The sequence below is a fragment of the Chiloscyllium plagiosum genome, unplaced genomic scaffold (assembly GCF_037043375.1).
Source record: "Chiloscyllium plagiosum isolate Xiang-an unplaced genomic scaffold, Cpla_swu_hap1 HiC_scaffold_28, whole genome shotgun sequence".
Lineage (NCBI taxonomy): Eukaryota > Metazoa > Chordata > Chondrichthyes > Orectolobiformes > Hemiscylliidae > Chiloscyllium > Chiloscyllium plagiosum.
The window spans coordinates 988464-1000516 of NW_028270166.1; the positions used below are offsets into that span (position 1 = coordinate 988464).

Consider the following 12053-nt stretch of genomic DNA (forward strand, 5'->3'; position numbering starts at 1 on the left):
TGGCATGGTCAATCCACCTAATCTGCACATTGTTGAACTGTGGGAGAAACTGGAGAACCCAGAGGAAACCCTCTGCAGACACAGAGAGAATGTTCAAACTCCATATCGACAGTTTGGAATCGAACCCAGGTCCCTGGTGCTGTGAGGGTGTAGTGCTAGCCACTGAGCCACCATGCCACCCGAGAAGTTTTTAAGAAGTTTTGTAAGTTGTAAAATTAAACACTTAGCCGATCTGGCTCAAAACGTGAAGATTGTCCTCTTCTACTGTAGTTTCAGGCAGTTAACTAAAGAATGATCGTAGAACTCATTGGCACAGAGAAATCTGTGTTCTGGTGTCTCAGTATTATTATATAGGTACAGCTAACAATTAAAAAGCAAATGGAGTGTTGGCATTTATTGTAAGGGAAGTGGAATACAAAAGTTGGACAGTTTTACTGCTGCTGTATTGGACATTGGTGAGAATGCATCAGGAATGCTGTATATAGTTTGGTCTCTGCGTTTGAAAAATATATATTTGTGTCAGAACAGTTCACTTTGTTCATATTAGGGATGAACTTTATCGTATGAAGAAAGGTTGAGCACGTTGTGTCTGTGTCTATTGGATTTTAGAAGAATAAGAGCTGATGTTATTTAAACATTGGATTCTAAGGAGACTGGATAGGAAGGATAACAGGAGGATATTTCCCCTGAGAGAGAATAGAACTAGAGATGTGGCATAAGAAAAAAAGTGAATCTTTTAAAGTGGAGATATAGAGAATTATTTTTCTTCTAGACTCCTAGATGGTTACAATGCAGGTTGTTCTGCTAAAAATGCAACAGTTGTGTTCCTCTGCAACCTCGCATTATAGAACGTCGCATTGTAGAGTATCACCCATAGAAAATCGCTATACCCATTCAGTAGAACATTTGCATTATCCAAACAGCACCCTCAATTTGTCAATCGTATTATAGCCAATTCATGCTAACGAAATGTGCATTATAGCAGAACGAACTGTGTAGGAGGCTATTTGGCCCATCATGTCAATGCCAGTCATGCTACACCTATCCTGTTTTCCAGCTTTTTGCCTAGAGGAGACTATGACAATGCAACTGAGTCTCTAAATACTACTAAAATGTTCCAAAAGTATCTGACTCAATCATCTTTTCATACAGTGAGTGCCTGACTCCCACTGCATGTGAATATTTTTTCTCAACTGTCCTCTTAGCATGTTATTTTTTACCTTAAATCTATGCCCCTAATTATGAACTCCTCTACTGATGGAAAAAGTGCCTTGCTACCCAATCTATGCCTTTCATAATCTTACACCCCTCTGATTTTTCCCCTTTCAACCTTTGCTGTTCCAAGGAAATCAACCCTAGCCGATCGAATCAATCCTTATTGTTTGGACCTACTAGCCCAAACAACATCCTGGGTGACTCCTCTGCACCTCTTTAGTGTCACTGCATCCTCCTTGTAACTTGTGGGGTTGAGAGTTGTTAGCATGTGGAATTCTCTTCTCCACAAGACAGAAGAGGCTGGGTCTTTGAATTTATCTAAGGCAGAGTTTTGATAGTCCAGAGTTATGGGATGAGATGGGCAAATGGAGTTGAGACCACAACCAGATTAGCTGTGGTCCTGTTGAATGGTATGGCAGTTTTTGAATAGTCTTAAGTTCTATCCTCTCTGAATTGCTTCCAGTGTAAGTATATCCCCCTTTCAGTAAGGAGAACAAACCACGCAAAATACTCAGTGTAATCTCATTAATGCCCTGTACAGATGAAGCGAGATTTTATTACTTCACAAACTCAACTCTTATTAATGTAAAGGCCCCATTCCTTTTACCTTCTGGATTAAATGCTGTCCATGCGTGCTGACGACTTGCAATTCGTGCACAAGTATAATCAAATCCCTCTACACTGCAGCATTCTGCACCCCTCTCTATATGAATAATAATCTGTTCTGTCAAAGTGGAAAACAACATATTCAAAGTTTGTGCGAAGATTTGTAGCTCGGGTGCTCGTTGTTGTGGTTCTGTTCGCCGAGCTGGAAGTTTTTGTTGCAAACGTTTCGTCCCCTGGCTAGGTGACACGACCAGCAATCCTTAGTAGCCACACACGCAGACAACAAGCAACATGAATTCGACTGGGACAACAGTACTATCATAGGGCAAACCAGACAGAGAACGGCCAGGGAATTCCTAGAGGCATGGCATTCATCCACAAACTCCATCAACAAACACATCGACCTGGACCCAATATACCAACCACTACAGCGGACAGCTGAAACTGACAACCGGAAGCGGCAGGGACAGACCACTATAAACACCGGAGGAAACATCAAAGAAGCGCTTCGCAGGAGGCTCCCAAGCACTGATGATGTCGCCTAGCCAGGGGACGAAACGTTTGTAACAAAAACTTCCAGCTCGGCGAACAGAACTACAACAACAAAATATTTTCTTCCATTGCACTCACTCTGTAAAATTTCTGCCCACATGCTTAGTCCATCTTCATGGCTTTTCAAACTCTTTGTATCCTCTTCCTAACTTCCTTCCTACCAATTTTGTATCATCAGTAAATTGAGCTGCAATACAGTCAAGTCCTTTATCCAAGTCATCGATATAACTTGTAAATAATTGAAGCCCCTGCTCTGATCCTTGTGGGTCTTCAGCTGGAGGATGGTAAATCTGTGGAACTAATTGCTTTGGAGGTTAAGTCATTGAGTGTATTTAAGTCAGAAGTAGGTTCTTGATTAGTAAGGGGATCAAAAGTTATGGAGAGAAGGCAAGAGAAGAGGTTGAGAAATATATCAGCTGCAAGCGAATGGCAGAGCAAACTCAATGGGCGTAATGGCCTAACTCTACTCTGGTGAGCCTGTGGAATTCAAAACTAGAGGGTATAGGTTTAAGTTGAGAAGGGAAAGATTCAAAATGGACCTGAGGGGCAACTTTTTCATGCAGAGATGGTGGCTGTATGGAAAGAGTTGCCAGGGGAAGCAGTGGAGACTAGAATATTGAAAAGGCATTTGGATGGGTATATGAATAGGCATGGAAATGTGTTGCTGGAAAAGCGCAGCAGGTCAGGCAGCATCTAGGGAACAGGAGAATCGACGTTTCGGGCATTAGCCCTTCTTCAGAGAGATATGGACCAAATGCTGGCAAATGGAACTAGATTAATTTAGAATATCTGGTTGGCATGGACATGTTGGTCTGAAGGGTCTGTTTCTGTGTTATATATCTCTATGACTGTATGGATAGAGTTTTGAACACTAAAGGAGTTAAGGGTTATGGTGAGCGCCCGTGTCAGTGGAGCTGAGTCCATGAAAAGATCAGCCGTGATCTTATTGAATGGTGGAGCAGGTTGGACCGGCCAGATGACCTACTCCTGCTCCTGCTTCTTATGTTCTTATGATTAGAGCTGTTACCTTTACAGTTTTTTTATTAATCCACTGGGACTTATCCAGAACCTAAAGAATTTTAGAATAATGCAATCATGTCCACTGTCTTTGTTACCATTTCCATGAAGGCCCTACATTCCCAATCTTGACCTCACCTGAGGCATGGTGACCCTCAGGTTAGACCATCACTAGTTGTCTTACTAAGTAGTATTATGGCAAGTTCAGCTTACTCTTACTAATCATTTCCTTTAAGGCCTTAAGATGCAGGCCTTAACATTCAGAGGACATGTCAGCCTCACGTCCTGTTAGATTTCCTCATACTACTTTCTAATGATCATGAACATTTTAAGTACCTTTGTCTGAAGTTTCCTCAAGTCACAAACACTTCAATGTTCTGCACATAGCTATCAGCATGGATCACAGCACTGACTTCCAGTTCCAGAAGTCACTGTCCCACACAGAGGTCTACGCAGACAAGAACAAAATTAGAGAAAACACTGCCTTCGTCTCTTGACATTTCCTGGTTTTACCTTATTAATTCCCCAGTCTTGTCTTCTATTGGATGGATCAGCATTTGCTGCCTGATCTGATATTTCCTTGTTGGATTTCTCTCAACTTCCAATTTCTCCATTTTTTTATTATTCCTTTTGTCATTCATACTTTTTTTGAACATTCTCAATCTTCTGGTCTACCAATAATCTTCACAAACCTATTCTTTAATACAATTTAACATCCTTAGCTATAAATGGTATACCTTTCTCAGTCTTTCTTTTTTAATATGATATTAGTTGGTTAAAGTCATAAATTATCACCTCACATATCTGCCATTGCTTCTCTACTATATTAACTTTATAACCTATTTTCCTATTCCACTGTTGCCAACTCTAACTTCATGGTCTTGGAATTGCATTCATTTGAACTCTAGTTCCAGACCCAGATTTCTCACAGTAATGTGCGATTCTACCATGATATAATCATTCTTCCATGAAATTGCTTTATAATGAGGTTATATGTCCGCAATGCCCTTTTGTCTCTTCCGCAATATATTTATCTGCCTATATTGCCATCTGCAGATTTGCTTCCCTGATATAAGTGAGGGTTGTGCATGTATGGAATGAGCTGCCAGAGGAAATGGTGGAGAGTGGTACAATTACAACATTTAAAAGGCATCTGGATGGATATATAAATAGGAAGGGTTTGGAGGAATATGGGCTAAGTACTGGCAAATGGGACCAGATTAGGTTGGGAAAACCTGGGTCAGTATAGACGAGTTGCACTGAAGGGTCTGTTTCCGTGCTGTACATCTCTATGACTCTAAGTCATTGAGAATTGTAAAAAGTTGAAGCCTCAACCTAGATCTTGTGGAACTCCATTTGTTACATTCAGGAAATTAATAAGACCCATTTATGTATACTCACAAGGAGCATGATGCCTCTTGGCATTATAGCTTAATTCAGAGCCCCAGGCTAATGTTCTGGGCACCAGAGTTTGAATCCTTCCATGGCAGATGATGAAATTTGAATTCAGTAAAAATTATTAAGAATTTAATGATGACCATGAAATTGTTGTCGATTGTCCAAACAAAACCCATAAGTTCTCTAATGCCTTTAGGACAGAAAGCTGCTGTCATTACTTGGTCTGTCCTGTCTGTAACTCCAGACCCAACACAATGTGGTTGATCCTTGACTCCCCTCTGAGCAAATAGGGATGGGGAATAAATGCTAGTCTGGCCAGGGTTGCTCATGTACTGTGAATGGGAAAAAATACAACTTCTCCCAACTCAGCTGGCACAATTTTCCAGTTTCCATGCGAATGTTGTTCCTCCATGTTAACATAAAAGCATAGAAAATGGTGCTGGAGTAGGCCATTTTAGCCTCCCCCACCATTCAGTATACTCATGGTTGATCATGCAATCTCAATATCCCATTCCCACATTCTCTCTCTACCCGTTGATCCCTTGAGCTGCGAGACCACGTCCAGCTCCCTCTTGAATATATCTGAGGAACTGGCCCCAACAGCTTCCTGTGGGAGAGATTTCCACAGGTTCACAACTCTGAGCGAAGACATTCTTCCTTACCTCAATACTGAATATCCCTTTATTCTTAGATTGTGTATCCTAGTTCTTGACTTACCCAACATCAGGAACATTCTCCTGTCCAGTCCCATCTGGATTTTATGTTTCTGTGTGATTTCCCCCCTCATTCTTCTAGATTCCAGCGAATACGAGTTCCGTCGTTCCAGTCTTTCCTCGTGTGACAGTCCTGTCATCCCAGAATCTTCACTGGATTCCCTCAATGGCAAGAGTGTCCTTATTCAGACTAGGAGATCAAAACTGCACACAGTACTCAGTGTGGCCTCACCAAGGCTCTGTATAGCTGAAGCAAGGCATTCTTACTCTGATACTCTCATCCTCTCACTATGAAAGCTAGCATGCCATTAGCTTTCCTCACTGCCTGCCAACCTTCAGAGCCTGTGTTGTGGTTGTGTTCGCCGAGCTGGGAATTTGTGTTGCAGACATTTCGTCCCTTGTCTAGGTGACATCCTCAGTGCTTGGGAGCCTCCTGTGAAGAGCTTCTGTGATGTTTCCTCATACCACCCCGTATACCGGCCACTGCAGCGGACAGCTGGAACTGACAACCAGAAGCAGCAGATACAAATCACTATAAATGCCGGAGGAAACATCACAGAAGCGCTTCACAGGAGGCTCCCAAGCACTGAGGATGTCACCTAGACAGGGGACGAAACGTCTGCAACACAAATTCCCAGCTCGGCGAACAGAACCACAACAACGAGCACCCGAGCTACAAATCTTCTCCCAAACTTTGAACTTCAGAGCCAGTTTCACCATGGCACCCAGGTGCCATTGCACCTCACCTTTTCCTAAACTGCCACCATTCAGGCAATAATCCACCTTCCTGTTTTTGCAACCAAAATCGATAACCTCCCATTTATCCACATCATATTGCATTTGCCTACTCAGCCGGTCTGTCCAAGTCATCCTGCAGCCTCCCCACGGCACACGCTGCCACCCAGGCTGCAAATTTGGAAATATTGCATTCAGTTCCTTACTCCAAATCGTTAATGCATATCGTGAACAGCTGAGATCCCAGCACTGAATCTTGGGGCACCCTATTTGACAATGCCTGCCACCCTGAGAAGGACCTGTCTATTTCAACTCTCTGCTTCCTATCTTCCAACCAGTTTTCTATCCATGTCATTACATTACCTCTGATACCATGAGCTTTAATTTTCTTTACTCATTTACTATGTGGAACCTTGTCAAAAGCCTTTTGAAAGTCCAGATATATAACATCTTCTGATTCACCCTTGTCCACTCTACTAGTCACATCCTCAAAAAATTCCAGAAAATTTGTCAAGCACAAATTCCCTTTAGTGAAATTCTGTCACCGCTTTCCAAATACTCAATTATTACATCCTTAAGAATTGACTCCAACATTTTCCCCACACCAATTTCAGGCTAACCATTCAGTAATTCCCCATTTTCTCTATCTCTCCTTTTTTAAAGAGTGGAGTTACATTAGCTACCCTCCAGTCCATTGGAACACTTCAATTATGAGTTTATTTTATTTTCCGTTATCATCTTTGTGCCATCTTATTAAAATGCTTTCTCAAAATCATAGGACACTATGTGTGAACTCCTCTTCTACACCATACACAACTGCTTCAAAGAATTCCATTAACTGAAAAACTGGCTTTTTCCTGCAAATGATTTGTTTCCTCTCCTCATAGGAATTCTCATAGGAATGCCCCCTTCCTGTTTCTCTACTTTCTCTTTGTGTCTGCCTCTATTCTCTGTTGGCCTTCACACTCTAGCCTCCAGCTTTCCTTTGTGTTTAGCAGCAATGTGGCTTCTTCCCCAATTTCCTTCCTGTTGGTACTGCTCGCATTATTTTTATTATTTAGGAACATAGAAATTAGGTGTGGGAGTGGCAATTCAGTTCTTTGAGCCTGCTCTGCCATTTAACATGATCATGATTTTACCCTGGTCTGAACTCCATTCTCCTGACTGCTCCCTTCAGCCCTTTATCCTACTTTTCATCAGCAGCATATCTATTTCTTCCTTGACTCTTTTGGTTGATTCTGCCTCCACTGCACTTGGGACAGAGTGTTCCTCAGATTCACAACCCTCTGAGTGAAGTATTTTCTCCTCTTCTCAGTTTTGAAGCTACCTCCCCTCTCTCTATATCTATGACGTCTTGTCCTCTCTGCCATTTTATTTAGCTTAGGCAGATACCCCCATTCTTCTGAACTCCAGCGAGTACCAGCCCAAGCTATTTATCCGCTCCTCGTATGACAACCCTTTCATACCTGCTGAACTTCCTGAACTGTTTCCAGTGCCACTACATCCTTCCTAAAGTAAGGAGACCAAAACCGGACACACTACTCCTAGTTTTGTCTCACTGGTGCCTTATATAATTGTAACAACACTTCTTCACTTTTATAATCCAGTCCTTTTCTAATAAATGCCAGGATTTCATTTGCCTGCCTTGTGTGTTGCACCTGCTTGCCCACTTTCTGTGATTCATGTACAAAGACACCCAGGTCCCTCTGATGCACTTTAAATCTGTTCCCCATTTAAATAATAATGTGCCCTTTTAAATTTCCAGCCAAAGGGATAACCTCACACTTAACTACATGAAACTCCATCTGCCAGATTCTGGCCAATTCTCCCAGCCTATCAATATCCATCTGCAAATTCTTTATCTCCTTATTGCATCCTGCTTTCCCTTTTATTTTAATATCATCCATGAAATTTGCTGTGTTACCCTCTGTCACTGCTTGCAGATCATTTATATAGTGTTATAGTTGAGATCCGAGAACTGAACCCTGCAGCACTCCACTAGTTACAGTTTGCCATCCATAGAAGAGCCCATTTATCTGGACCCTCCACTTTCTGTCAGTCAACCATCCTCTGTCCAAGCCAATACTCTACCATTAATCTGTGGGATCTAACTTTCTGGATCAGTCTTTTATGCAGCACCTTGTCAAATGCCTCCTGGAAGTCTAGATATACACATTCACCATTTCTCCCTTATCCATCTTGCAAGTTACATCCTCAGAGAACTCCAACTTTGTCAAGCACACCTTGCTCTTCATGAAACCATGCTGACATTGGTGAATTTCTTATTATTAAATTACAACTAATCCCTTTGCAATTAATGAAAACTCTTTTATAAGTTATTTTCGTGCATTCTTAAAATATGTTTGTTGATTCCACAATTCTTTTAAAGAATCAGAAGCTTGCTCTTACACAAAAATCGAAAGAGCTATGGATGCTGTCATATTCTTAAATTAAAACATTTGCTAATTACTTTCTCAATATGTTACGGCAACCAATGACCTGGAAGCAGTATATAAAAATTGCTGGAAAAGCTCAGCAGGTATGGCCGCACCTGTAGAGAGAAATCAGAGTTAATGTTTTGGGTTGAGTGAGAAATTGGATCAGCACTAAGCAATAAACTTTTAATGTTGGAAGTACACAGTAAGAAGGGTTAATACCTGACACATTGACTTCTCCACCTCCTGATGCTGCCTGGCTTGCTGTGTTCTTCCAGCCTTCTGTTTTTCTACTTTGGATTGCAGCATCTGCAGTTTTTTTTTGTTTCTAAACTTTTAATGTTAATTCAATAAACTGTGAAACTTCTGCTGACTGGATTACTCTGCTGTGATTCTTTTTGCTGGACAGGGAGGAGGGGAGGACAGACGTAGGCAGGGAGAAGTGAAAGTGAATAGGAGCTTCTGATGCAGCATTGTAGAAATACATACAAGTTAAAATATGGAATTAGGTCTTTCCTTGTCTAATCCATGTTGGCATTTGCCCTCACATGAAGGTCTAGTTCCCATCACATTTGTTTTCCTGTTTCTATTCAATCCAGCATTTTCAATGTACAGGGAATGGGGCAGAAATGAATATCTACAGAACACCTCGAAGAGCTGTTCTCTACATTGTGGATGAGACCTGAAACTGGCTGTAGGTTAGATTGGTTTGGTCTGCCAAGCACACAACACTAGTTGTTGTGCAGAAGAGTTCTGAGTCTCCTTTATAGTGCTTCTTGCCCACAGATTACATTTTAGACAATTAAATTAAGCATTCTCAGAAGAAACTAAAGTGTGTATGTACATGGCGTGTGCCAGTTGCAGGAAAACTAATGTACACTAAATGTCCTATCTGTAAGCGATAAACTTTCTGCCCTCTTTTTGACAGACATCCATACTTGGCAGTGTCTTTGGAGATTATTATGATCAGCAGCTTACAAACAGACAGGCCAACTCCCTGTCTCATCAGGTAAGGACCTACTCCAGTTCCTTGTCACCATGGGCAGGTTAGGTGAAGGACTTGTCAGTTGCAAAGTTTTAGAAATTGGGGAGGTGATCACCTACTGGTATTATCACTAGACTAATAATCTAGAAACTCAGCTAATGTTCTGGGGACCCAGGTTTGAATTCTGCCACAGCAGATGGTAAAATTTGAATTAAGTAAGAAAATATCTGGAATTAAGAATCCACTGATCATGAAAGCATTGTCGACTGTTGGAAAAATCCATGTAGTTCACTAATGTCCTTCAGGGAAGGAAATCTGCCATCCTCGCTTGATCTGGCCTACATGTGACTCCAGACCACAGCAATGTTGTTGATTCTAATTTGTCCTCTGAAATGGCCTAACAAGACATTCAGTTGTATTAATTGCTACAAAGTCTAAAATAAATGAAATCAGGTGTATCACCTGGCAACAATCTCCTGAGGGCATGTCAAGAGTAGCACCAGACATATCTGAACATGAGGCGTCAACCTGGTGAAGCTCCCAAAAAGGGCTACTTGCATTTGAAACAGCCGAAGCAGCAAGTGATAGACGGAGTTAAGCCATCCCACAACCAAAGGATCATTTCTAAACTCTGCAGTTCTGCCACATCCAGTTGTGAATGGTAGTGAACAATTAAACAACTCACTGGAGGAGGTGGCTCCACAAATAACCCCATTCTCAATGAAGGAAGAGCCTAGCACATTAGTGCAAAATATGAGGCTGAAGCATTCGCAGTAATCTTCCAGAAGTGCTGAGTGGCTGATTCACTTCTGTCTCCTGGAATGGTCCCAGCTTCACAGATATGAGTCTTCAGCCAATTCTATTCAATCCATGTGATATCAAGAAATAGTTGGAGGCTGCAAAGGCTATGGGCCCTGACAATATTTCGGCAATAATACAGAAGACTTGTGCTCCAGAACTTGTCAAGCCCCAAGCCAGCTCTTCCAGTACAGTAACAACGTTGACAACCACCTGACAGTGGGAAATTGTCCACATATGTCAAAAAACAGGACAAATTCAACCCAGCCAATTACTGCCCCCAACAGTGTACTCTTGATCAATAAAGCAGTGCACGGTGTCATCAACAGTGCTAGCAAACAGCATCTGCTCAATGACGCTCAGTTTGTTTTCCACCAGGAATACTCAGCTGGTGTCCTCTTTACAGCCTTGTTTCAAACATGGACAAAGCAGCTGAACTCCACAGATGAACTGAGAGTGACAGCCCTTTATGTCAAGGAGCCCGAACAAAACTGGAATCAGTGGGTATCAAGGGCAAACTCTCCACTGGTTAGGGTAGTACCTGGCACAGAGGAAGATGTTCATGGTTAATGGATGTAGAGTTGCTGATGTTGGACTGGGGTGGACAAAGTCAAAAATCTCACAACTCTGCATTATAGTCCAAAAAGATTTATTTGAAAGCTTTCAGTGCCCCCGCTCCTTCCTCAGGCAGCTAGTGAGAGATAATACATCGAACATGGAATTTATAAGTAAAAGATCATCTGATCATACAACTTATGCAAATGTATTGAACAAACCTAGATGGCTATTAAGTCTCGAACGGCGGTGCAGATTCCTCTTAATTAATATGAAAATCCCAGAATTTCTTTCCAGTCACTGCCCCAAGATAACTTCAGGTTTTATCAGAATAATGCTGACAATGTACTTTAGCCTCGTCCATCTAGAAGGATGAGGGGCAGCAGATATGTGGAAACACCACCCACTGCAAGTTCCCTTTCAAGCCACTCGCCATCCAGACTTGAAAATATATTGCCATTCCTTCAGTGTTGCTGGGTCGAAATCCTGGAACTCCCTGTCTATCAGCATTGTGGGTCAACCCACAGCAGATGGTCTGTAGCAGTTTAAGAAGGCAGCTCACCACCATTTTCTCAAGGGCAGGTAGGAATGGACAATAAATGCTGGTTCAGCTAGCAACCCCCACATAACACAAATGAAATTAAATTAATTCATTGCTTGATACTTCTGTTTTCTAGTTTTATCCTTTAATTTGAATATCACTGAAAGGAGAAGCATGTTGGCAAAGCTCTTCCTCTTCCACTCATCAGGATAATTGCAAGAATGCCAAATTTCAAAACAATTAACAATTTTAAGATTTGCAGCTCAGGTTGAGATTCTGGATGTAGGTTTGCTTGCTGAGCTCGAAGGTTCGATTTCATACGTTTAATCACCATACTAGGTAACGTCTTCAGTGAGCCTCTGGTGAAGCGCTGGTGTTAGTGACCCGCTTTCTATTTGTTTTTAGGATTCCTTGCATTGGGGATGTCATTTGGTGTTTTTCTCAGAGGGTGGTAAATGGGGTCCAAGTCAGTGTGTTTGTTAATGGAGTTCTGGTTGGAATGC

General features: G+C 41.8%; 1 protein-coding gene across 4 annotated transcripts in view; it reads left to right on the plus strand.

The window, feature by feature from the left end:
* The window catches only part of LOC122565518 (CREB-regulated transcription coactivator 1-like), a 158355-nt gene that overhangs the window by 100527 nt on the left and 45775 nt on the right, over positions 1 to 12053 (plus strand). For all 4 annotated transcript variants that reach the window (XM_043721564.2, XM_043721565.2, XM_087975865.1 and 1 more), the window contains one exon: positions 9600 to 9680. In XM_043721564.2, the coding sequence (XP_043577499.1) occupies positions 9600 to 9680 (81 nt within the window). The remainder of the gene's footprint in view (positions 1 to 9599; positions 9681 to 12053) is intronic.